This window comes from Amia ocellicauda, chromosome 21 (genome assembly GCF_036373705.1).
Source record: "Amia ocellicauda isolate fAmiCal2 chromosome 21, fAmiCal2.hap1, whole genome shotgun sequence".
NCBI classification, from domain to species: Eukaryota; Metazoa; Chordata; class Actinopteri; order Amiiformes; family Amiidae; genus Amia; species Amia ocellicauda.
Window position 1 is genome coordinate 5,902,904 of NC_089870.1, and position 27,990 is coordinate 5,930,893.

At 39.2% G+C, this 27,990-nt stretch overlaps 1 protein-coding gene across 6 annotated transcripts; it reads right to left on the bottom strand.

The window, feature by feature from the left end:
- ppp4r4 (protein phosphatase 4, regulatory subunit 4) lies at positions 1-27,835 on the bottom strand. Of its 6 annotated transcripts, none has more exons than XM_066694112.1 (25): positions 26,930-27,835; positions 24,939-25,012; positions 15,201-15,303; positions 14,172-14,319; positions 13,591-13,667; positions 12,777-12,883; positions 11,867-11,974; positions 11,112-11,233; positions 10,046-10,168; positions 9,761-9,924; positions 7,534-7,653; positions 7,208-7,285; positions 6,650-6,733; positions 5,961-6,140; positions 4,419-4,524; positions 3,934-4,081; positions 3,432-3,576; positions 3,210-3,248; positions 3,045-3,116; positions 2,647-2,710; positions 2,339-2,419; positions 1,815-1,905; positions 1,461-1,522; positions 738-879; positions 1-643 (listed from the first exon to the last, which is right to left on the bottom strand). In XM_066694112.1, the coding sequence occupies exons 1-25, from the start codon at positions 27,017-27,019 to the stop codon at positions 598-600; spliced, it is 2,574 nt and encodes an 857-aa protein (XP_066550209.1). In that variant the 5' UTR covers positions 27,020-27,835; the 3' UTR covers positions 1-597. The 6 variants fall into 6 exon arrangements, with proteins under 6 accessions (XP_066550209.1, XP_066550208.1, XP_066550207.1 ...); XM_066694111.1 differs by having other exon boundaries at positions 13,591-13,664; positions 14,145-14,319; XM_066694110.1 differs by having other exon boundaries at positions 14,145-14,319.
- Between the last annotated feature and the right edge of the window lie 155 nt (positions 27,836-27,990).

Below are 27,990 nucleotides of genomic sequence, written 5' to 3' on the forward strand. Positions count from 1 at the left end.
TACAAAAACAATATACAGTATTTAATTATTCTTCATTAAAACATAACAAATATTACGCACATATCAGAGAAATCGCAGATTCTGAAATGTTGGCTTTCTTACTCAGGTGCTGATACACCAGGCACATGTTTTTATTTGTGGGAGAGTATATGTTAGGATATGCGTAGAATTTTAAATTACTCTAAATTAGATTTGGAATATTCTTTGAAAATACCCATAGAAGGTCTTTAGATTGTGACTTAGATTGGGGGAAGTGAAAATTCATAAAGCATGCTGTATTACAAAATAAAACAATAATAATTAATAATAATAATAAATACATACTGTACATGACATTTTTCAAAATGTAATCCTAACAAATGGTACAGGTATTACGGAAAGGTAGACAGGGATTGATGTCAATAAAAAGTGACAATATAATCCTGACTTTTTCTAAAACTCAGATGACGGAACACGGCATTGTGTATCAAGAGCAGAAATGCACATTTGTGACAGCAGATATGAATTGAACACCTGTGGGCTTGCGAGGGTGTTGGCCAATGGTCTCCCACAGGCATCTTCAGCAGTCGGAGCTGGCAAGGTGTCAGCCTGGCGCGGTCACTCCCTCCCTGCCTGCATCCCAAAAGAGCTAGACTTCCTTTGCCTTTCTCCAAAAGAGGCAGAGATTGACAAGTTAGAATTGGGGATGCCAGAACTGGGTGAATTGTTAAGAAGGAACAGAGACACAGGAAACTCACATGGTAAGCTTCCTAGACTGTGTGTCCTTGCTGCTATTGCTCCTGTGCTCGACGGTGCTGATGGTGTTACTGCGAATTAACACTGGCACAGAAGAGGATGACGACGAGACGGCACTGAAGTGATGGGATCTAATAATGTCATCTGCAAGAGGGACATTGTGCAAATAAATATTCCACAGAAGGCCTTGTCTGGCTTTTACACCCAAATCTGACCTCATGTTCCAAACTAGTAAACATGCTGCAGGTTTGCCCTTGTACTTTTGAAATTCAAGTGGTTTGGCAGTCGCTGATGTTGAAAAATGTGAAGTAATGTGTATCATTATAAAACAGATAGAGCTTACAGGGGTGGGGGGTAGAAGCTCAGCAAATTAAATTATAGGTTCTTAGTAAGAGAAAAACAACAACACAAATGAGGGCAACAAAGCTTTTAGGCCTTTCAAAGTTTTGAAAAACAACTAAATAAAACCGATTAAGTGTATTGGGGGACAAATACAAATAGTGAGCTATTAGAGCATTTCTTTTACTTTACTCAAACAATATTAATAGCATGAAGAGGAGCCTGACAAATGTTTTTGAAAGTGCTTCACATATATTAGAAAAAGCCAAACAACAGATTGGCCGCTGCATTTTGTATGGATATATAGTTGGTTCTGCTTTAAATGCAATTTACAGTATAGATGAATGTTTACAAAACAATTGATAGTGGAAAAACAACAACCCTACCATTAATGGGTAAAAGTGCACTCTTCCCCGATCTTGGGCCATTGCCTGACTCCTTTACTTTTCTGAAAGGAAATATTACAATAAGTTTAAGGGAACTGATGCACTGTTGTCAGGAAGTACCTCAGGAATAAATAAATGAACTAATTAAATTGTTTTCAAACCCTGGTTATGGTGGCAAACTAAACATTCCAAATGATTCTTTCATACCTGTAAGCATTCCTTAAATAATCCTCTATTGATTGCCTTTCTAGATTAAGTTGACAAAATCCCAATCATTAAAAGACAAAGAAAAATAAAACAAAAAGATGTTGAATACATGTTTACAGTGAAAGAATCGAAATTCGAAAAGCTTACATGGTTTTATCTGAGTTAACCATTTTGGGAGTGGTGGGGTGACTGCTGAGCGATCGGCTGCGCGCCAGTTTCGCCTTCTTTATTTCCTTACCTTGAAATCAAAACAAAGGAGAAAAGACGGTTGAGAGCAGAAAGTCTCGGCCACCACAGCGGTGACAGTATTCAATATGTCACGCGGGTCCGTGGTCATACAACTTCCATGTCACCCCTTTACGAATATATACACTAAAAACAAACTATGACTTTATTCGTTTATTTGTATTTTACTAGTGACAAATCAAGAAACATTTAGATATCCTTTTTTAACTCTTAGACAAGAGCTCTGTCTGTTTTATGTGACACTTCCCCATTTTATTCTCTTCTCATTTGGAAAACAGGTGTTAACCTAGAAAAACAGTTCCAGCTCTATGACTAAGGCCCTCCGTCTTGAGGACAAATACATGCAGACACACCTTTTTCTTGTTTAAATATAATGTGTTTGCAAGTACAACACACCTTTATATTTCACACTGTCTACATCTTACCAGCTGGGGTAGATACAGTAGCTCCGGAAGTCGATCCTGACATGTTTTTTGGTACAGATAATCCAGGTTTACTGTCTCTGCCTAAAATAATTCAACACTTCTTTTAAAAACGGACCATATCTTGTGGATCAAAATGACAAGATTTGATAGGATACACCAAAACACAATGGGCTAATTCGCTGGACTCGCTGTCTGGCTCTTTCATGTGAGATGCCGTTAAAAACCCCTGAGGTATGAGGATGTCCCTTATAAATACATATCACTGTGCTATAAATATCCGGTGGTGACATTTGCACGCAAACACTTACGTTTCTTGTCCGAATGCTTCTCGTTAGTTAATTTCCCTTCACTCTGTTGTCTTTCCAGCTGCTCCTGTTGGATTAATATTAGTGAGTATCAGTAAAAAAGGATTTCTTAGTCTGTTAGTTTGAGGAAGTAACAAATTAAGATTCTTAATACTCCTATATAGAGCTAATTTGGTTGTTCCTTTGAAGATTGTATCATTGACTTGTGGTCTTTTTATCCAGTGTGTTATTGTTATTTTAAAATGGATGTACGTAATTCCATTATCTCAGAATAAATAATAATAATAATAATGGCAAATGTAAATGACCTTTGACCTTGTAGGGTGCAGAACATATTCCAGTATTGACCAGTTCTTACAGGTCCTTATACCTGTGTGCATGTCCAGGCCACCAGCTCTTACCATCTCTAGCAGAAGATTCTCCTCCTTTTCTTTCTTCTGGTCGAGCAGATCCTTCTCGTGCCTCTTTTGATACTAAATGGCAGAAATACTGTATAAGAAAATGGATTCGGGAGCCTAAGCTAAAGGAAAATGAAAGGAGACACGCTGAAGGAATTTGGTTCTTACTGGTTCTGTGATGTCCATTTTATCCAGTTCTAAAACCGTCTAAAAAAGAAAAGAAAAAAAAAAAAAAAAGAAAACACCCATTGAGATTCCTACGTACCTTAAAACACAAATCTGATTGTTAGTGGATGATTGGGGTGTATTTACGTATTTCTGGATGATCAGGGATTGTTATCAGGGTACCAGACAGTGATTGTAAGTTTCGGAAAGTGAGGCAGGACTTACTTTCCTGACGATCGCCATCACATCCTTGTCCTTTTCGCGGCACAGCAGCTTCCGCACACAGAACTCCAGCTGTTGCAACAGATGTTTGTCTGAAGGTAGTTTAATGGTGGACTTCAGTTTTGGCAGCATGTGGCATAACTTATACCTACAGAGTTCAAAGCAAAGGTTTATCAATGTGACAGAAATGTATGGTATTTAGGACAATGCTTGGCTCATTATAGCTAAAATATCAGGTAATACTTCATTAAATATGAGTCAGACAGGTTCATATGTAAGTTACTACGACTGTTATTATTGGTCACACCTGGAAAAACCTCAATTTACACAAGTCCGTTCCGATGAGGAAATAAAAAGAATTGACCACTTACTTCTTTGACTTTATCTTTGAAACTCGAATCCCTATGACTAGTGGACACATATCTAGTAAAATAATGCAATTTATAAGGTCATAAATGTCACATTTCTTTATACAGAGGGAAATAAAAATCAGAGTAATTCCTACCTGACGTTTGCTACAGGGTCATTCACCAATTCCAGGGCAGGGATGAGGAAGTATTTACAGAAGTAAGACTTGGAAAAGATCTCCATTGCAATTTCACACAGGTCAAGGTATCGCAGTCTGTTCCAGTAACTTCGGCCCTGTCCCAGTTCTGGACGAGAAACGAGTGTGCTGGACTTTACTTTTCATCCTAGGTCATGCTTGTCACCATATCCTCTACAGCGTACCCCCTTCACTTCTCTAATGCAAGCGTCGGGATTTGAAGACTGTCCTACTAAAGTGGCCATGCAACTTTACCCACAGCTCTCATGTTAGTGCATTTTGGCCTAGCCGCTGCCTGTAGTTTCTCTTAGGTTGAAGTGAGGTGAGCTCAAAGTGGTGGTTTTACAGGAGAGGAATTTTTGTCCTCAGCGTACCTGCCTGTGTGTAGGAGGGCTTAAGTCTTACGTGAAAAGACATAAAAATACGTAAAAATAATGGTTACTCACGCTCAACCAGTTTACTGATGATCTCCTGTCTCTGCTCCTGTTTGCGGTTATAGCGGAGGAAAACACACAGTGTTCTGGCAGACTCTCTTTGCACGGGAAGAACGTTCTGCACAACAGGGGGAGAGCAAAGAAACGCCACATATAAAGTCTTGTTCCCTCTCCTCGGTCACTGCATTATTCACATACACTCACCTAAAGGATTATTAGGAACACCATACTAATACTGTGTTTGACCCCCTTTCGCCTTCAGAACTGCCTTAATTCTACGTGGCATTGATTCAACAAGGTGCTGAAAGCATTCTTTAGAAATGTTGGCCCATATTGATAGGATAGCATCTTGCAGTTGATGGAGATTTGTGGGATGCACATCCAGGGCACGAAGCTCCCGTTCCACCACATCCCAAAGATGCTCTATTGGGTTGAGATCTGGTGACTGTGGGGGCCAGTTTAGTACAGTGAACTCATTGTCATGTTCAAGAAACCAATTTGAAATGATTTGACCTTTGTGACATGGTGCATTATCCTGCTGGAAGTAGCCATCAGAGGATGGGTACATGGTGGTCATAAAGGGATGGACATGGTCAGAAACAATGCTCAGGTAGGCCGTGGCATTTAAACGATGCCCAATTGGCACTAAGGGGCCTAAAGTGTGCCAAGAAAACATCCCCCACACCATTACACCACCACCACCAGCCTGCACATGTTCTCATTCTGTTTACGCCAAATTCTGACTCTACCATCTGAATGTCTCAACAGAAATCGAGACTCATCAGACCAGGCAACATTTTTCCAGTCTTCAACTGTCCAATTTTGGTGAGCTTGTGCAAATTGTAGCCTCTTTTTCCTATTTGTAGTGGAGATGAGTGGTACCCGGTGGGGTCTTCTGCTGTTGTAGCCCATCCGCCTCAAGGTTGTACGTGTTGTGGCTTCACAAATGCTTTGCTGCATACCTCGGTTGTAACGAGTGGTTATTTCAGTCAAAGTTGCTCTTCTATCAGCTTGAATCAGTCGGCCCATTCTCCTCTGACCTCTAGCATCAACAAGGCATTTTCGCCCACAGGACTGCCGCATACTGGATGTTTTTCCCTTTTCACACCATTCTTTGTAAACCCTAGAAATGGTTGTGCGTGAAAATCCCAGTAACTGAGCAGATTGTGAAATACTCAGACCGGCCTGTCTGGCACCAACAACCATGCCACGCTCAAAATTGCTTAAATCACCTTTCTTTCCCATTCAGACATTCAGTTTGGAGTTCAGGAGATTGTCTTGACCAGGACCACACCCCTAAATGCATTGAAGCAACTGCCATGTGATTGGTTGGTTAGATAATTGCATTAATGAGAAATTGAACAGGTGTTCCTAATAATCCTTTAGGTGAGTGTATATGGTCACTATATCATATCTTTACTCCAAAGCATCAGTTGGATGTGTTGTTTTTTCTCATAAATTGGAAAATAAAAATAAAAATCTGGAAATCAATCCCAATCCCCCTTAAATCATGCATCCCTAGTTCAGTAATTTCTCTGTCAAATTTAGGCTTACGTTCGTTGTAGTTATTGTAAACATCCTTTGTAAGAACCGGAAGTAGATCTGGTCTCCTGATATGACCCGAGGCAGACAGGAATACCTCTGCAACACTTTCTCATGGATCCTCCATTTCAGAGAGGTGGCGGCTTTCTGCTCGGCTGCAGTCAGCGCTTGAATCAGGTCCGGGATATTGACCTGCTCCATAAAATATGCCGGCCAGTTGAGATATACCTATTAATAAATCTGGCACTATTATAGCCATATATACATCCTTTTTAAATCCCTAGAAACTAGAGAATTGGGGCTTTCAAATGATATCAATATTCTTTAGATCTTGCTGTATGGAGATATTGACTTGCAAAGTAGGGGGAAAAATTGACTTGGGTTCGAGAATTAAATAAAAACAAATGCCTTTTTGCGTGTATTTTGTTTTACACATTTTCTCTAAACATTTCTGCATAGGTTAGGTTCTTTCAAATGTACATTATTCCTTCATTAAAGTACAGGTTGTCTAGTTTTATTTGACAGGTGTCACATACCTGTACTCCTTATAATGTCCATATTAAACACTTGCGAAAATGGGGCTGACTGTAAAGTGTTAAGACGAAAACATGGCCCCCTAGGTCCACAGTGAATAACCACAGGATTGAATATGCTCTCACCAGCAGAGGGAGCATTGTTTAAAGAAAAGAAGAGGAAGTAACCTTATTCTCCGATGCCGCTCCTTCTCCTCTTGATGTTGCGAGCTCCAGAGTTTCTTGGAGATTATTCATCAGCGCATCTAATACCTAAAGACATCAAAATACATCATCCTGTCTCTCTGATGAAGTTAGAACACTGCAATTTACAACAGACATTAAGAAAGGCAACAAAGATCCATTGCATAACACCCAGAGTCTTGAAACGTGGATAGAAGATAAATGAGACACCAATATGAAATGGTTCCACATACAGAAGAACCCAGAGTTTTTATTTATTTATAATCGTTTGGCACAACCCACACCCCTACCCTCATTCCCCTTTTCACAGCTGTCCAATCCAGCTACATTGAAACACTCTGACATGAAACAGCAAATGAAAACTACGTCAATAACCTTTGAAAGATCAATTAGTTCTTTTAGATCGGGGGGCTGAACTTTGCGAACAGATAACGTGTTATTCCAGAAAGAAGCCCCTATAGAGCAGTCACCCAGCCATTTTGATGAGATGGGTGTGTTGCAAAGATGGCTGATGAATTCCTTTGAAACATTTTTGCATCTTACCTCTAACGAGTCATCCTGTAACAGGGCTATCAGTTCCTTGTGTATATAATGTACATTCGGGCCTAACAATTGAACAACCTGCAAGACATAAAGATGCATGTGAGTGCAACCCAACTACAGACAAATGACTGGTTTCTTGTTCATGTACAATTATTGAGGTATAAACAAGGAGCTTCTGCCAAACTAATTTATGCATTTACCAGGCTGGCCAAAGTTTTGATTGTAACACAGGCCCTAGTGTGGAAACCTTATGAGCTAACAACAGCTTTAAAAGCAGACTGGTGCTTAATGGCTGAGGGCACTGGTGGCCTCGAACTCCAACTTACTTCATGGAAGCCACTAGCTGACGTACGCCTGACAGAAATTTCAGGATCATGACACAAGCTTGAAAACGTTGAATACAGCTCTGAGAGAAAGCATTTAGGGTCTGCAAATAATACCATGGCCTGTGAGAAAAAGAAACATGGGTAAACAAGGGTAAAATCCTAATAAAAGGTAAAAACATTAATCACTGATTAAAGTTGCCACTTAATAAGGCTTTCTTTATAGCCAGTAAACTCAGTTTCTAAAAGCTTGCAACCTGTTTCCTTGATATGTGAGATGTGAGAATTTCTGTAAAATTCCTATTTTACAGAAAATATGGTATGTCTACAATATGTTCAAAGTCAGCAATTTACTTATGTGGCTTAATTATTGCCTGTTACAGTAGGATTTGATGGAGAATGTCCTCCGCAAAATGTCATTCAGTGTAACCAAATTTTACTGCATTAAATCTGAATTTAACATTGATCATTGATTAATCGTTGCTTTTTTTTTTAGGAAAGCCTATTTAAGTTACATTGTTTATTAATAGTCAAATTTGACATTGCATTTGAAAACCTCATGTCTTCTGCCCATATATATTATATTGTTCATTTTAATTATAACATGAAAAAAGACACATGTATTTAAGAGTTCAGCCAGACAGCACCAGGATTGGCTATACATGAGTAAACCAGTTGGTGAGGCATGTACACCATTTAAAAGACTAAGTGGCCACTGCGAACAAAGGGCCTTAGACAAGCACTGTCAATGATAGCCTCTGGAGTTTCACACAGTGGAGCCGCACAAAGGGGCCCAGAAAAAGGGCTTTGAAAAGGACCCTCCCAGAGCGCACTGGGAAAACTGCTTGACCGTGAGACAACCTTTTAACACAGGGGCGGTGATGGAGATGTTTGCAGAGGCTGACAAGCGCTCAACGTCCGTTTATCAACTGCTCGCCAGTCTATAGGTTTGGGTGCGACGTGTGTTGTTAATGTAGCAAGTCGCACAGTAGTGATCCCACTCTAGGCTTAAAGAAATACAATGATACAATGGCGAGCTTAAATGTTTGCTGTACCATTGTGGCCTATTTATGTCTGGGCTTATTGACCTTTTTATCCCAGGGTGAAATCTACACAGAACAATGGAATATAACCACTGGGGAAATGCTCATGGGCCATGCATGCAGTCCCTAGAAAGCAGCTGATGCAATGGCTCACAGCACACTGTTTGTTTGTTTTTGTATGTTGTTGTTGTTTTTATCTACAGTTGTTTAACCACAGGAAACAGAATGACGTAAAAAAATATTTTCCAGGCTCAGAGTTTACAAACAAACAAACACACTTCCTAGTCAGGCTGTTGATGTTGATTCTGCAAGATCCTATAAATAAGTATTAAGCTACTTTCCAGCAAATGACAAAGAGGTTATCATTTTGTGACCTTTTTAGTGGTAGATTGTCAATAACCAGACCTTTCCTATACTAAATGTATACATCTTTGTTGTAATGCATTCATCCATAAATACCACCCTCAAGTGTTTTTCTTGCATGCCTTCAGCACTGAACTCCGGGCCTGTCACTCCTCCTAATTGCGATTGTGGGACAGAAACATCCCAGCTAACCATTCAGCTGGGTAACGGCAAAGCTTGCGCTGATACTGCTCAGTCATGGGAGTGCTCCACAACACAATACTCAGATTGCTCTCTGTCAGAGGCATGATTTGCAGGCCCAGACTTGCACTACATGCCCATAAATACATACTGCATACATACTGGAGTAAAAGGGACGACCAACAAATAAAAACAACCCATACTCCATGGTCCAATGAATACATGCTACTATCCACCTTTATTCAGCTTTGTACAAAACCACAATGATTTCTCCCTCACCATACATTACAAAAATAAAAATAAAATAAAAGATTAAAAAATGTCTGGAAAAAGTTCAAATACATTGAACGCCTTATGGATTCTTAAACCTGAAGGCAAAAGGATTATTATTCCTTTAAATTTGATTACATGTTTGGGCTTTCCATACCCTGCCATTGTAAACAAATTAAGATAGTGCTTGCCATGAAAATTCACTAAATAAAACTAAAACAGATTGTTAAGAAAACGTTAAGGAAACATATATTCCTGCAAGAGCCAAATGGACTTCCACAAACAATGCAAAACTATTCTGTCCTGTTCGGCAGAAAAGTACCAAACACGTTTAAATATATTTTATATCCATAGGATAATAAAATAATACTCACGGGAAAGTTATAGGCACAGTTTTTTCGGACTGACTCATATTTCTTCTCTAGTTCGAGTGGGTAAGCCTGATTCTCACAGTGACCGTTTTCGTGATGGATGCCCAGTATACACAGTTTCTTGAAAAACTCCAGAAACCACACACGCTGCTCTTCAGTAAAACTCCCTAAGGAAGAACAAGGGATTTAAATAGAAAAATAGATCCATGCTTTGTCTATCCCTCAGAGCACAGCAGTAAAAACTCTGGAAAGCATAATTGTTCAAATCCATTGAGATGAAAATACTACCTGAGAGGCCATGACAGAGCTTGCCATATTGATAGGACAGAGAAGCCAGGACAGCATCATCAGCTTTGAAACATTTTTCACAAAACGCTTTCACTAATGGAAATATAATGCGAGTCCTGTCATCTGAAAGTGAAGTAAAAAAGAAAGAGAAGGACATTTAAAAATGCTGTCAAAACACGACTAGAGCCTAGTTAATTAAGGAGCTTAAGAAAATACTATTTCCTGAAAGACCATGTAAGAAGTAAGTATGCAAATGAAACACATCATTCTTATTATTTCCATGAAAGGAGAGGACAATGTGAGTGTTGAAACAGAGATGAACTCTACACTTCCCCTGATAAAATGTAACATAATACATTCAGCAGTATTGCACATTTATTTATTTTTTCTTAGGTCACGTCAATAATTGATGTACCTGAGTGTATCTGGTTTTAGTGATACTGTGGGACAAAATGTTATGATCAACACATTGGCTCTTAGCAACATGGTTGGTTTAAGGCATTATTACTAGGTAGCGTATTCAAAGATAGATCCTTATACTATTTTCATTTGGATTAGGAATTGTAATTCATTGCATTAATGTATCCCACTCAGTACAACATTTGTTTCTGTGCAGAAATTGTGTTTACAAACATATATATCTACAATCTTATCTTACTCCTGATTACCTTTGACATTTTGTATTGTTCATAGCTCATGCCTTGGCAATGAAACTAAATTCATATTAATCTTTAGCTGGAAAACATTAACTATTACACATATTACCTGAAAAGCGAAAAAGCAAAGTCAAGGGCAGGTTTCTATAGTTTCAGTACCAGGAAAAATATGAATATCTCCAAACACAGTGCCATCCAAGAATTGCTGACTCAATTGGATTGTATGTAACTTTGTATTCTTGCGTTTTAAAATGATATATTATGTCTTTGTTCAACTCTAATGCACACTATTCTACAAGCCCCATGACTTCATTTTACAAGTGGAACAGTGAGCGCAGGCACAAAGCCCTAGGCCTATCGTCCAAACTGAAAACAACAGCCTATGCACCAAACCGGGCCTGCAAACTCACCGCTGTCAAACATTTCCAAAAGATTGACGATGGTGTCGAACGCAGCCAGGCGCACAGTGCTTCCCTCGTCTCTGGCCAACTCCATTAACTCCGGCAGGACCACAGCCTTTGTGTGGTCAGGCCTGGAGAGAGACAGAATGGGAAAAGGATGTCTTGCAATCTGAAAAAACGTAAGGAAGGGGGCTGCAACGCAAAAGCACTAGATCTGACTATTAAGCTATTATGGTGTCAAGATGCTTAGGGGATTTCTGAACAAAAAGGCATTACTGTTTGTCTAATCCAGCAATAGCATATACCTTCCTTTTTTTACCTTAAGTAAACATTAAGCGCTGCATACACTGTGCACAGCTTGTAAACATTGGCAGTGCTGAAATGCATACAAGCTGATAAGTAATATACCGAACACTGAGCATTGTCTAGTCAGTCATGTTATCAGTTCCCTTTGTTTGTTTTTATCTTCATGCATCACTCCCTACTGATACTAACAGTGCCAGGCAGTAGTATGTTTGAATTGCGTCTTGTTGTTGTTGTTGAGTTTTTTACAGTATGAAATATGCTCTCTGATAAACATACAAAGAACTTAACTTATGATCAGGGACTGGTAAGTTATATCTCAGAAAGAGCTGGTTTGGGGCACTGATATCCAAATTGTCGAGTGTCACAGCGCTTTTGAAGAGTCACACAACTCAGCAGAAGAAGGGTACTGTATCAAAGCTAGTGAGAAACGTGTTTACAGAGGTGCCATGGTGCTTTACCCTATACCCCGGGCTATGTTCTCCAGCTGTCGACACATACAGGAGCGCACTTCATATTCCACATCTTGACACAGAGATCTGACCAGAGGCAGAAGGTCCTTTTTAACTCTGAAAGAAAGGCGATGGTTAAGACTCCATTAAATGTAGCTCGGGAGTGGTGATGTGTGCCACACAGCCATACAATGGGAGCCCTGCACACTAAATTCACCTGCACTGTTGTTCTGATAAGGCCTCTATCAGGACTACTGATATGTGGCTATAACAACCATTTGGACACTGTTAACATTTACATTGCATTGTGTTGAAACAGTTGCCTTGATTTAGCTAATTCTCTGTAGGTAGGTCAGGAAATGTCTATTATTTGTTTGCTTAGCTACAATGTGAAGAAGAAAAAAACAATTGCAATTTACAGCAACTTACTAGTAGCTTATTTTTCAGGAGCTACTATAAAAGTAACATACTATACATTTGACAGGAGTAGTGTAATTATTCCAGGACACTAGCCAGTTCAGGTCAGTTTTTTAATACTTTCTGATTCCTTTTCCCCATGGCAGCAAGGGCTGTGCCCCAGTTGCGCTCAATGTATCAAAATCCATCTCGCTGGAATATTTACAGCTGGCACAACTTGGGCTAGCCAGAATACGAACCTACAGTCTTTAAATGAGAAATCAGTGTCATACTACACAATCCAGTGGCTCTAAAAATGTCACATGGTATTTTACTGTAAAGAATGCAGTAATATATGGTAATTTTACAGCGATTTGTTACAGTGTAACTCATATTGGTGTTCTAGAATGTTAGTTAGTGTTATAGACCAGTGTTTTGGAGTGCTGGCTACTGAAATCAAAACACTCTGAATTTCAACCTGTACAATTCAGCGGTAGGGAAAACACAGTTCTGTTTCACTTACATTTGCGATTCAAACTTCCCAGCAACTTTCCCAAGAATGCGGCAACTGGCCAAGCGCGACTGTAGCGACTGGGAGAGCTGGGCCTTTGAAACCAGCGGGTTTAAAATCTGCAGGAAAATTAACAATCAGCAAAATGAATCAGAGTGCAGATGAGTCAGCCATGCTGTTCTGCCATCTCATCGTTAAAGGACACTACATGCTTGCTGAGAGTTCGCATCATTTGCAGATTTTCAAATGCCTGTTAAGCAACATTGGGAAATAGGCTTTAGTTTATAAGGACAGGCTCTCGTCTGGAAGATACCTACGCTGAGACTGATTAGCAGGTGAAAATAGGGCATTAGTTGCGAAAGGCCAAAGATAATTGAGTAAAAGTGGATCATACGGCTTGATCACTCTTTCCCCAACCAGCCCTCTGCCACCCGTTTCTCCACTTTATGGTGTTTAAAGACTCCATTCACTTTATCGTGTTGTTATTCACTACTCGCGTTTCATGAATGCATTTGAGGTGTTGAAATATGAAGGGCTATATCCAGTTTGACACTATTCAAATGAATGTTGATGTAGCATTTCTCAGCTGACACTACACTTATGAATGAATAACATCAGATGGACAGATAAATATTACAAAAGCATTGACAAAAAACACATTGCCTGCCTGGAAGGTGAATTGTGACCATGGTACACTGTACTGTACATTGTAGAACTGTTTTCCTCTTCAATTAAACCATTAAAATATAGAGAGAGTAAAGTATAATCTATAATTGTGAATTACGCATTTTGAATTATGTTTTTATAAATACAATATATCAATTACCTCTTGCCTGATGGTTTCCTTTGGTAAAGCATCAATTGCTGATAGTAGTGTTTCCAGCCATGCATTACTGACCACTGCTGAGAACAAAAACAAAGTCATTTAAAATGCATACAGATCTTAAATTGACATATTCTGGGGGGGGATTTTTAAGCACATTAATGTAATATAGATCCTGGTTTCATACCAAGACTGTTGATGTGTAAACACATAAAGCTGAAACAACTGGAACTCTATCCAAAATCCAAAAGCAAACCATATAGATTTGAACTAAATTCTTTTAATTGCTGTAGTGTCGGATCTCCAGAAGGTGGTGGCCATTTTCAGTCAAGTATTTTGATCGTTTTAACAAAATTCCATTTTCGTTTTGAAATTGTGTTGCGATTCCTCCGCGCAAGAAATTGTCTTTTTTTTTTCCTTCCTTTCTGATTTCTTTCTGATTCTATTGTGGATGCTTTTGAATCCCAGCTTGTAGGCTTTTCTTCACAACAAACAGTGACAATCACAGACGGAGCTGCAGACTGCCCCAAATAATAGACTCATCACATATGACTCACCAGCACTTCTCTCGTTACGAAACTGACCTGCGTCCCTGTGATCTAGGTTTAGCAGAATGATTTGCAAAATGGAGTGGGTGTGCGTTTGTATCAGAATGAGATCATCTTGTAGGATGGTAAGGAAAGAGCCAGCAGCCGCTAACTGCATCTCCACCCCTGCAACATGTAGGACTTCCTACGGGGAGGGGGGAGCAAAGAGTCAGTCAGGAAAGGAGCATCTTCCAAACTTTCATACAAATTAGAGAAAGAAAAATACGTCAATCAAACTTGTGAGGCTGTGCAATGCTCACAATGTACAATATAAAGCTGTCCTGTATTGATTGTAGCAGGTTACAAAAGAAGGTTACTCTTTCAGGGGAATATATGATATGAAACATAAGGCCAATCTCTCTCTTTAATATGTATTCTAAACAAGAACAGTTTAGAATCTGTTAATCTGTTCTAAATCCATGCCTGTTCCTACAAGTCAGTTTGTTTATTGAGGCACCAGTTCTTAGGACTATTATTTTTAACATATTTTTCCGTCATGTTTATAAACAGATTCCTTCCTTAAACACCAATTTTGGAAAGTTTATATCTGTGTATTTACACTGTTATTTCACTTCTGTTTTCAAAATATTATTGCTTTACCATGACGTCTGAAGTTTTGCAACAGTCAATTTAAGTAATTAAACAATTAAATCACCAGTATATTATTCACTTTGGGTTACAACAAGTGCACACTGGAATAGTCAAATCCAATAACTGGAATACATGCTCAAAATATGTTAATTTAAAAATGAGAAGCTCCACCTCTTCTTTAGACTGCATTATAAAATGATTGTATTGCACTGGCATCTGGAATTGTGGTGTACATGTCTAGCCTGCACCAGCTGACATATGGATGCTGCCCAATTGTAAAAACAAAATTAAGCACTTTTCTATTGACTACATTTCTGTGACTCAGTCAAACTTATAAATAGTGAATCACTGAAACCAGTGTACAGTTGTCTATTTCTTCTATAAATCCTAAAATACTATTTAAATGAACTTGGGAGTGAATTAAGTTGAGCTTACTCTGACTTTTGGCACTACCCTCCGAAAGGTCTCTGCTGGATTCTGTCGGACAAGGTTCGGCAGATTGATGACGACGCTTGCCCTCTGTATGTCCTGACCTGAGCTGCAGGTGAATTCAGAGGAAAAACATTTAGCTTATACCATGGGGCTCTCTAGAAGAGCTCATGCATTTTTGTGTGTGTTAGTATTGTAGCAAATAACTACATGCTTACTTCACTCATTATAGGTGACTACAACATTCTGTAATCATCATCTCCCCAAAACAGACTCCTGCTACTTTACTTTACTTTACTAAATTTAAAAACCACACTAACCAACACACCATATCAAAGCATCGCCCTTTTGGAGTATGAATGAGTATTGTGAACAATATCTTCCCTTTCATTAGCCTTCTTGTGATGCAACAACAATGCAACTTTGAGCTTGGGAATGCTCTGATAAAATATGCTGCACCAGCTATTACACGCACATCCTGCTCTTGCTACAGCTGTTCAAAAGAAGAAAGAAAAAAATGCACCTTGTCCTCTCTGTTCCTTTACTTATTTATCTACTGACATTGGCAGGCAGGCATGGGAAATTAAAATGCCTAAGAAATGTGCTCCAGTTCTACTCCGAAGGAGATAAGAGGACATCTAATTGTGCTTTAATTGAATTTGCCTCCTTGATCTCCTTGAGGAACAGCCCACAAAATGAACTGAAATTAGACGTGCAATCTGGTGGCATCAAGCCTAACACATTCCCAAGATGTGTTACCTCAGTAATGTGTCGGCGACTACAGCAGGACAAGCCTGAGCTGCAACTAATTGCCAATCATGGGTGGGGATATTGTACTGTGAAAAACACAACAATTGTGATTTGCATTCCCGGAGAGGAGGGAGGGGAGATCTCCAGGGAATGGATTGGTCTCATCCCACCTGAGTCATTGCTCAAAAGCAGTGGGCACAATTTAGCAATTATCGAATTAATGGATGATCCCAAGTTTAGTCGTCTGCTTTGTCATGCTTGATTGGTAGTCGGTTATGAACCTGAAATATGAAAGTTCATACAGGAGAGACAGAATTCTCAGCTTCTTTAAAATCTGTATTCTGTTTTTTATCTTCTTCAGTTTCAGAGACTGCAGAAGATTTCCACATAATTGATTGTTATTGCATGCACATTAACACATTTGTTTTGAGTTGTGTAAGGTGTTTCAGATATCACAAACTTAAAATAAAGAAAATTACAAATAAATAACAAGACTTTCTCAATTAAAGCCTTCTACAAGAGGAGGTTGTTTTCTAAGATTGTGTTTATATAGACCTTTGCTTGTGAAAGGCTATAATAAAAAAAATAAAAAAGTCTTGTTATTGCATAGACTGAAGACCACCGATATGCCTAATTCTAACAGTACAGCTAAATTTTGCTATTTGAGATAATTACATTTATAGAAACTAAACAGTATGAATTTATTCCGAGGGACAGTCATTATTCCTTAGTGTTAATAACTAAGAAACAATCTGGGTCCATTCCAAGTTCATCTGGCAAAGAGCCCAAGGAATTGTAGGCATGGTGGCTGCACTCCTTAAAACAAGCATTATGACCTTGGAGTTGAGATTATCGCAAACTATCTAATGTCTGAAAGAAAAAGACATGAAGCACAACCAGAGGGCACCTGCAGCCAAGAATGACTAAACCAATTAAATATTTGGTGTTGAGAAATCTGGTAATTTTATCCCACACCTGAAAGCTGTGCTTTGATCTTACAGAGAATATTTGCATCCAACATTTCCCATAGCTGGAAAACATTCAGGAGGGAAAAAGAGCCGGCTCCACTGGCCTGCCGTTTGAAAAATGCATTGAGACTTCACCCACACAAGATCCGATGGTTTCAACTGTCTGTATGGATCCATATTTGGAAACTGTTCTCTTGGTCTGACAATGCTATTCATGTACACTAAAGAGGTCATTTTCCCACTTAGTTGAACAGTTTGATCGACACCAACACTTCATTAAAAACAAAACAGATGGTGGTAAGTGAGTCAACTCACAAAACCTTTCATGCATTTACACCAGAAAGAGTCAACTTCTCTCACGATGGCGATTCCTGCAGAATTCAGAGAAAAGCTGTACTGGTGATGCGACGCCATGCTGGACTGAAGCCGGGACACCAGCGCGCCTCCGAGCGTCAGAAGAACAGACAATACAATTACAGAGCTATGTTTTACGGTTAAAAGTAAAAATAAATGTCAGTATTTTGGGAAAACCCAACAGAATCATCAGCAGATGAGGAGGAGGAGGAGGAGGAGGAGGTGGTGGTGGAGGAACAACGTAGGCTACTAACAATATGTGCTAGGTGGCTTTGTACTAGGCAAAGTATTGATTGTGAAATATTTATAATGGTGTTGATTGCTGAAACACGTATATTCATTATTATTATTATAATTACTTTATTGGCAGATTTGCACCTGATATAGCTCTCGTCTGTCTGTCCTGAACTTTCCTGTGGAATTCAATCTTGATAACGTTGCAGACCCAGGTCTCTGGATCCATGCCTTGACCAGTCAGCGGAGCATGTTCATTATGTTGCAGTGGTTCTGCATTGATATGCAGCTATAATAGACGGAGCCATTTCAAAGCGCTTTCTGTTGCATAATATGTTATATTTTAGTTTTATGCAATTTGTTTTTCAACTGGTTATTTATGTTTTGTAATTGTATAAGTCTGCTTAGATATGTGCAAACCGAGTTCTACACCAGTTTACTGCGTAAAGTTTAATTTATTATTATTATTATTATTTATGTTTATGTGCGCTCGTTTTGAAAAACAAAAACAAACTTATATTTTCAATGCAAATGCAGCCTTTATGTGAAGTGTTCATATGTAAAACTATTACGTTTTATCCAGTTCTTGGACAGCTGTTTAATAAAGTAGCCGCACGTTGTGACTGTATGTAGTATGAAATGTCGGCAATTCTACTTGTGTTAAATAGCTTGTTCTAAAACTATTGTGTAGGCATACCTAACGTAAAGAAAAAGTGGTTCAAGACAGTTAATTAATGTACAAGGACGCTTGATTTTATTTTCAAAACTGTATATGCAACGGGGAAACACAAAGCCATGTCTCCATCCAAGTTAGCACAGTGATGAGGTATTGTTTAATTAAATACTGAATATACTGGTGCTGGTGCTCACCCACTTTTTTCTTTGTACTGAACAAATGCTCTTCACTGCATACAGTGTGAAAAAGCAAGTAAGCGCCTTGCTTGGATTTGAAAATATTTTATATTTTTAAATGGACTGTTCTAAAAAATGTGTACTGTGCGTATTTAAACATTGATGAGTACATTGTGTTTGTTCAAAACACAGTCAACTTAGTAAACCAGTTATTATTATTATTATTATTATTATTATTATTATTATTATTATTATTATTAAGTGCTTAATACATCGGTGCCATAGTGTTGAACATTCTGAGTGATGTCACCGCTGTAGCTGGGCCGCCATTGGTCGAGAGCAGCGCGTCTCTGAAGCGGCGCGTCAGGCTGCCCTGCAGAAACTGGGACGCGGCGCGCTGGTGGGTGCCGGGCTTTCGCCTTCAGAAAGCGACTGCAGTACTACTGTGTTTCCCCAATGGAGGCTCCCCAGTCATAAATGAGACCGAAAGAGCTCCAGGAAGACATTTGAAACCTCAGTGCAATTAGATTTCATTTTGCAGCTCCGCAGATCCTGCCAGCGCAGCCATCACCGAGACTCCGACCTCAGCAGCACTTTCATTTGGGGAGAGTGGCAAGAGACGCCTCCACCTAACGCGGCTCAATTATATTATGCTGAGGTCAATGATTGGTCAGCTATAATCGTATGTCTTCTTCATGTCTTTTTGTTTTTAACATGCTAATAAAGCTGGTCCCCCCCCCCCCCAGGCTTACTACCCTTGTTTCCACGGGAATGAAAAGATGAAGATAAGACGTGTAAACAAACAGCCAGCTCCGACATTGCGCCGCCCACCTCACTGTCACAACACTGCAGCCAGGGCTCCTGTGCGCACTGGTCCTCTGAGCTCTCAGTCACAATATCTCACTGGCAATTATTTGGATGTCGGAGCAGATTGACATTCTAGCTAGGGGTTCATCTTCCTGGGAGATCGGAAGCCATTTTTGGAAAGGGGGTAGGAGACATGACTCTTAAGGGTGAACAACAGCGAGTCTTAGGTTCCACAGAGTGTTCTAACGCAAGTCTAATGAGGTCTGCAGTGTCCCTGGAAGGATACACAACAGTCAAAACATAATCCAGCTGGCAGGATCACCTACTTCATCCTCACTCTGCTGAGTCACTGGTGTAACACAAAGCCATATCGAATGGAAGTTAATCGATAGCTTGAATCAGTAAATGATTAAATGATTTCAGAGGACTGTAAGCTTGGGAAATCTTGTCACTTAAGGTCTCGGTGTGTTCGGGATGCACTGCACTGGCAGATCTGATATATTGTGACAATGAAATCCGTTCTGTATCATCAAGCCACAAACTAAAATACTGTGTTGGACAGTACAGAGCCATTTAGCCTTCATGTCAAAGGCATGCGAAGAACGACTTAACTCTCCTAGATGCTTTAACTTCTTTGTTAGCCAGAAGTCAAAGATATAACTATGCTAGATCATAATACAATTATTTTATTTATTTATATCTAGTTGAAGAATGTGTTTTCAAAATGCTTACCTGTCTTATTACAATAAGATGGATCTAATGATAAATTAGAAATCTTATTGAAATTAAAAAGGGTACTTGATTGAACTTTCAAATGGAAGGACTACTAACTACTGGTCGCTTGGAATGATGCCCAGGGCAATACAAAAAACAAACATGTAAAAAGTAAAAAAATAAAGTTTAAAAAACAAACAAAACATCTTTTTAGGTTTTGTACACTCTTTGATAAGCCCCCTAAATAATTGTGTGACTCTTCCCCACTTATTTTTATTTCTCATTAGCACAAGCAGGTTTTAACCTTGAGTGACAGCAAATGTTTTATAAATTTGGCCCTCGGTCAGGTTCTACTTTAGACTCCAGGCAGAGTTCATTATATTCACAGCAGACATTGAAGGTGGACTGTGCCTGGAGACAATGAAAGAGAACAGCCCTACACTCTGTAGAATCTGCTATCTGCCAACCTGACAAACAAAATAAGGTTTTGTGTCCACATGCTAAGTGAATTTTCTTCAATACATCTTGGGAATAAATAAAAGGTCATCGCTTTTTTTGCACTGACTAAGAATACCCCAGTAGCAGCTTCAAAGTAAACAGAGCACCAGCAGCAAGTGCTTGGTGAAAGAAAAGAAGAAAAAGAAAAGCAAACATTAAAGGTTATTAGTATTAACTCTGCAGAAAGAAGCTCCTCAGGAAAACAAATATTGTACAGCAGGCTACAGGGGCTTCTATTCTTCAGACTCCTTTAGACAGAGCAGTTCCTCAATACAGAACAAGCACTATGCGTGAAATGTGTGTTTGGGACGCCAGTTCCAGTACAACTGCAACGTGGAGAAAGGTTACAATGAATTACATTGACCCCTTTTTCAAGATCTCACATAAAAAATAAAAAATAAAGAATACTGTATAAAACGTGTAGCCTATTATTTGCTCTTAATTGATTTCTTACTATTGAATATATCGTTATCTTTGACTTCCGCAGAGATGGCTATTTGTCATTTTACCTGCTGCCTCTAACATAACCAGCACGATGCTTTAATTTAATTTCCATGTGTACTTTAAGACCTTGAGCCGTTGTATCCAAGTGTATTGTTTGCCAGAATATCTGTGCTAAATAGGTACAATCAACATGGTAGAATTACTTGTAACGCACATGATTTGACGGGTAACCAATCAGCAATAAGGGGGAACATACAGTGAAAATCAACTAATCCTCTTAGCAGTCACTTCAATGAACCTGGGCTGCCCAAACAACAACATTTCAAACAAGTTCCACAGGAGATTGATACGGTTCAGTAAATCCAAATAGTTACTGGTGATAAGTGAGTTTTGGACAGATTTATCAATCAAATAAACTCAAGGTTGACAGTTATTAAGTGGGACCTTTTAATTTCAATACAGTATGTGTTTATAGAGAGATTTAAATCTGTTGACTGTAAGGCAACCTAGCACACCCCTCATTATGGGGCTGAGGAATAAGAGGCCAAAAAGTCAACAGATAAGAAAATAAAGTTCAAAATCACAAAAAGGATTGCAATGCACTCTGTTGACTGTAATGGCATTGAGGAATAAGAGGCCACAAAGTCAACAGATAAGCAAATTAAATTAAAAATCATAGAGGGATTTCCATGCAGTCTGTTGACTGTAAGGCACACTACTCTAGAGAAAAGAGCAACCAAGTACACCTCCTTATGGGGTTGTGGAATATGAGGCCAAAAAGCCAACAGATAAGAAAATCAAATTAAAAATCATAGAATGGGAAATGGAAATAAAATGGGCCAATTTGTATTATTTTAATGCTGATTAGAGAGAACTCAGCTTATTTAAAAAATAAAGCAGTTACAAACAACCATGGAATCTTATATTAAAACTTTCTTATAAGAAGACTTTGGATTTCCCCATGTAGCCTATTTGATTATATACTGTGTCTGTATATTGTATATCACATACATATGTCGGTTATTTATGTGTGTTTTAATAGATTACAGTCATAAACTACAGTATTCGTTTTCAGGTGACTTGCTTTTTAAATCAGAATTTCCAGTCTTGTTTTTCTTTTAAAGCACGTTTCCCTGTGTAGATGCTTTTTGGTGTCTTCAGACACAATTTGTATGCTAAAGCACTGCATAAACACTGGGCCATTAAAAAGCTCTTCTGTCTTAACCCAATCACCTTTAATGAATCACTGCAAGTGTATTTGTACTAATGACACTTTTGTACTATTTCAAAAACAATAGCGGTTTACCTCTCTGCCTGTCACCATGTTGTTTCTGTGTCCTTGTCAGTTCTCTCTACAGCTCTGATCTTCAGGCAAAAGACAAGGCAGAGCATTTTTTGTGTCATACAGAACAAGTGTGCCACCCAATCAAGCACAGAAGGGCAAAGGAATTCTACATTTGATTAGCTTGAGCTCCAGAAACTCCCAAACTCGTATGTGCACATCCCTAAAGGTCAAACCTTTACCTGGGAGAATCTGGTAGAGTATAAAATCCCAAAAGCTATTAATGTAAACCTCTTTCATTTTAATCTCAGGAAATCTAAAATTAGCATGCCAGAGTAGTACTTTCAAGGAAACTATCTTTCCTCCGATAACCTTCTTCACCTTCGTGTTATATAATGGTGTAAGAATCTCAATAAAGCAGGGGGCAAAATTACTGAGTTGCTTTCTCGTGGAAAACCAAAAGAGATGTTGAACCAGGTCAAGTAAAGTGATAGTTTCAAAAGAAACGAGGGTCTAACTCAATAAAACTGTTCCCTCAACCACACTGACAAAATAAAACACAAGCATGTTGATTCAAACTCTTTCTGTTAAGATCAATTATAAAGACACTTGATATTTATGGATTCTTAGCCAAACCAATAATTGAAGGACTTATTCCTTAAAGAAGAAGGCTGCTTGTTAGACATTTCAACAATACAAGAATGCACGTTCACCCCAAAACCCTATTCTCCCTAGCAGAGAAAAAGCCAATGTCAATTTCAAATTGAAAGCAAGAACAGCTATAATTTGTAAATATTGCTTTATGGTTGTTATCTGTTTGTTTTTTTACAATAGTATTTGTAGGTATCTCCTGTTACAATATTTAATTCTTCATTAATTCTTCTCTGACAGTGTACCTGAGAGCAAGCAATACAAAATAATAATGAATTGATTCATCCTGCTTCATATGTCATGGCTGCTAATTTTCATCCTGAGCAGCAAACTTAGGGGCTTTGATTTCCTTTCCACTCTGCAAAGCCTTTCTTTATCACAGCTGTAATCAGAAACAGAATATGCAACTTTAATGATACGCAAAATAGCAACAGTGCATCGAATGGCAGTCAGAAGCTTATTTGCCAGGAGTCTTTGCCCTGAGTGAGTTTGCAGATTGATTGTACAATGGAAATAAAAAGGTGCCAATTGGCTATGGGTAACAAAATAAAAGTTCCATAAAATTAATTATAATTACAAAGAACCTCATTTAAGTGACTAAACTTGCCTTCCCCCTTTTCCAATGCATTCACGTGTAAGAGCAATAATGTAGTCTACCCATTCAGATCCTGACTTCAGGCCTTTCATACATTTGTTGAGTTTTGTCTTTTTCTTTACGTTATTTTAAGAAGCCTCCTACACCACAAAATAGCCAGAAGTGAAGTATGTCTCCATTAAAAGCCAAGAGTTGTTTTCTTAGACACACACAAACAACACACAAAAGGATTGGCCAAACGTTCTAATGCAAAAATGTTTTGGGGTTGGATTCTGCAGGGAAAGTATATTTGTATATTTCATAATTGTGTTTCTCCTTTTCGCCTCATTGGTAAGGAAAAATGATGAGAGGAAATCACAAATATGAAAAAGTTTTCATATATCAGTGAGATGTTGTGTTGTGTTGTGTTCCTACATATTATTTAGGTACCTTTAAAAAAAGTCACCAAGTAATCAAGCTTCACAGGAAACTGTCAGTAACATCAGTAAGATATTATTTGTTGCCTTAAACACAAATCATGATACTTCCCAAAATTGGCGCAATATTTCTTATTTCAAATGTATTTTAATACAATTAAATATATATAACTCATGAATTCTAGTAAATTATACCACACATTTCATAACTACTAATGCAAAAAACAAACAAACAATATGATATTTGAACCCTGTGTGGTAACAATGTAGTTTGATGCTATTTGTTATCACACAGTACTGCAATCCCGTGTAATTTCTGCTTCCGGCTAAAGTGGCATTGTCTAAAGTTACCATTACTTCTAGACAGTGGAAAACAATCTGTCCAAGATAGTTTCAAATATCATTATGTTAAGCAAGCTTCACTCTGTTCAGTTGGCCTCCCTTAAACCACCCCATCAACTATTAACCCAATACCAGTGAAACAGGAAACGAAGAAAAGAAAAAGTATACAGCGGACACAGGAAAAACAGTATTTATTTCACTGTATCTGCAATGAAATTGGTGAATACTCTAATGGGCTACATATACTTCTAAATAGGCCTATATCCCTGGAACCCGTTGCTTACAATTTCTGTGAGATGTCAGTGCTTTGATCCATTTCCATGTTTTTTGGTTTAAACCCCATTGAAAATAAGGAGTATGATACAACTCCTACTACTAATACTGTTAGTTTAAAGGTTCTATGATTTCAAATAGGAAAAACAGCACAACATTGATTGTAATTTTTCAGCTAGGGTTACAGTTACAGTAAAATATAATGCCTATGACCTTAAGCTAAAATTTGGGTTGGATCAGATTTTTTCCAAATAAAGAATAAAAATAATCGTAATTGCTATCCGTATATAAAAATAGTAAGCAACAGTAAATCTAGAGGAGAGTCCACTATGAATTTTTGCATTCCCTCCTTTAGGATATAGCTTGCTTCAGAATACAGATTCATAATCTGTTAGGAACACTGATTAGAGATGTGGAGCAGCTCCTTCCAAAGATGATATTCAGTATTCCTGCATCTGAGACCAATAAGAAGCAAGCTATTCCTGTTTATTTGTTTCCTTCTTGCAGTCTCCCTGATTGATGCGCTCAATCCAGCCACTCATCAAGAGTACGGTGTGTGCCTACCTGAGGAGATAGACAGCTCGCTCAACATCATTGAGGTCTTCATCCACAGTGAGTTTTTCAATTTCCTCTGCAGTCTGTGAAACAAGTAGGATCCTATTATTGTGGGATGCTACAAGAGAGGCAAATGGAGGCTGAGAAATAATAACCTAACATATATTTCTTTATAAATAACTTCCTGAATGGATAAACTAATAAAAATGCCCATGCAATCAATTCAAACTATTTCTCTAAGGATGATGGAAAGCCAGTGCATGTTTGTGAGTGGTGTGTGTGTGTGTGTGTGTGTGTGTGTGTGTGTGTGTGTTGGGGGGGGGTGCTTGTGCTTTAACCTGCTTTCTTGTAACCTTCTTATAACCTATGGAGAACCGAGCCCGCAGAGGTGCTGTATACTTTTCCAGCCATTGTCCGAAAACTTAAGCTGGGCACCTGCTGCCACTCCACTGGTCTGCTTCCCATGCCTTCACTTTGCCCACAGCCTGCATTCACAAAGACTACATTCACAGAACAGCAGCCAAACTCGGTTATATACGTTTCTCCCAGTGACTCAACCAGACGTTTCTTCTTCCCCTATGCGGTGACACAATGAAATGAGTTTCAGTCCTGAGTGTAGGTGGAGAGGGGGTGGGCCGCGTGGATGGAGGAGTAGGAGTATAGCCTATTACTCGGAGGCCCGTTTCATTATCTGAAGATGCAGTGCTGAATTCTTATATAAAAACAGCTTTCAGAAAATACCCACCCCCTCTAGAGCTTTTAATGATATTCCCCACACACTGGATCAGTCTACTCAAATAGCTATCGTCACAAATCCAAGTACAGAACATAAAAATAACCGTTTCCTTACCAGCAGGCTTATATGTAGGGCAAGAAAATATAGATATGGACAGATTCATAGATAGATAGATAGATAGATAGATAGAGAGAGAGAGAGAGAGAGAGAGAGAGAGAGATGAATATAAAAGCACAAATAAAACCTTTAGCTTGCACTTTAAAATTATTAATATTATGGATTGTTTTTACATGATAACACATTTGGGAGATGATGTAGATGAAACTGTAAGCTAAATAATGTCTTCTGTCTATTTGATTTGGTGAGGTCGAGTCTCCAGTGAGGATCCTGGCTCTACAGCACAGATCCCCCGCAGCAGCTGACTGTATCTGAAGTCTGACTGAAACTGCGTCACGCAATAAAGCAAATTGGGCAACCCCTGCTACATACTTAGCTGTAGTGGTGCTTTTGTACTATGAAAAACATATACAGGCTATAGGATACACCCCTTATGCAAGACATTAGAAGGCTCAGGTTAATGAATACTGCTCATATCCAAGTGCAGTCTTTCACACTTACTATGATGAAAACACATAAATTAAATGTATTCAATTTGTTATAGCTTTATATATGTATGTATGTATGTGTGTGTGTGTGTGTGATTATGTATGATGCATATGTGCTATGTGGATCTGATTTTAAAGACATGCACTGACAAATTGAAGGCATCTCAGAGAAAACATCTGGAAAATGATCCAAATGAAACATAAGGTAATTCATGATTAAGACAGCTTTCATTTAAAGCAATTCGCCTATGTCTGGTCGCATCCTTGTCTTATCTATCACCAATTATCTCCAATTTCTATAAGGAGGTGTACTCTGTGGAGAAAATCTGATTTTAGCCCCTGACATTTTCATTCAAGTTCCAGTGTTGATTTGCATGTCTTTCAAATGCTCTTCCATCGCCTGGAAAGTGTGATTATTTTGAAGACTTAGATCCCTTACATCAATCGACGTACATGTACATGTTTTAGAAAACTTGCTCGATCCGGCATGCAGTTATCGGGGTTTAAAGCTGATCTCTCTCGCTTTTGATCGTTTTGGCAGGCAGGAGATGCCTGGAGCCTACAGCTGTGTGTTCATGTACATGACAACAGGAGGCAACATGACAGAACAGAAAGCACACACATCGCTTGTAAAAGTGCCACGGAAAATGTCCAAATACCTTCAGGCTCCTGCGTACTGGTCTCTCGATAATTGCGAGGTCCTGCAGGTCATCGATTTGCCCGAACAAACCGGCTGGGTTCAAAGTCATTTTTGCCGAAGTAGAAACTAGTCTGCTTTTTGCGGTGGCCGATGTTAATGCCGTATCGTGATCATGGCTCGGTCTTAATAACAGTGAATGAGAGAGACGTGTCTTTGATTTGGGGAAAGCTGTGGTCCACCCACGGCAAAGCCTCTGCGGGTTTACGCCGCCTTACAACCCGGAGGATCGCGGTGATGTCAGGCTCGTTTGAAGACCCTGGCTGTAGCTGCACCGTTTCCTCGCATGGTTATAGTTAGTGTCACAACAGTTGTGATCGTGTCAGTGTCCGGCAGTGTAACTTAAAAGGGTCTGTACAAAGCCTACGCAAAATAATACGCCTCTCAGCGGCGAGGAATCCAGTCAAATAAAGTTTATTTTTTTTCAAAGTCTCGTTGCAACGTTTTCCTCTCCGTCAATCCGGACCGGAGCCGGGCAGCCACCGGCTAACGAGGACGGGTCGTGCGAAAACTTGGTGTCCCCCAAGTTATAACTTCTAGCATTTTTCCTCCCCTCGGTGTGCTCTGTCGGTCCGTCCGTCCTTTTTCTCACAGCTTACATAATACAACAAGTGCCCTTTCTCAGCTGAGGCCGGCGCTTCATCTCAGATCAGTCCCCTCCGGCCGTGTGCATAGCCAGCTCGCCACCGGGCACCTGGATACAGCCGGATTGAGAAAAGAAGAAGTTGCGTTCAAGTTGGCCGTCGTGAAGTAAGACAAGGACGTGGATATCTTGCTACATTTGCATTGCTGGCGAAGAGCTGGGAGAGGGATCTGCGGACGGACGCACACTGACGCACACTGACGCACGGCACGCACTGCAGCAGCGACGGTCTCCATGGAGATGCGGCACCGCACCGCACCGCACAGAAACACCCGCAGGACAGGATCTGAAACAACAAAACAAAACAAAACACACCTGAGATTGTATTTTATGAATAATCTCCCCTTCCACTGGTTTAGGGTATTCAAAAGTGCGGGTTT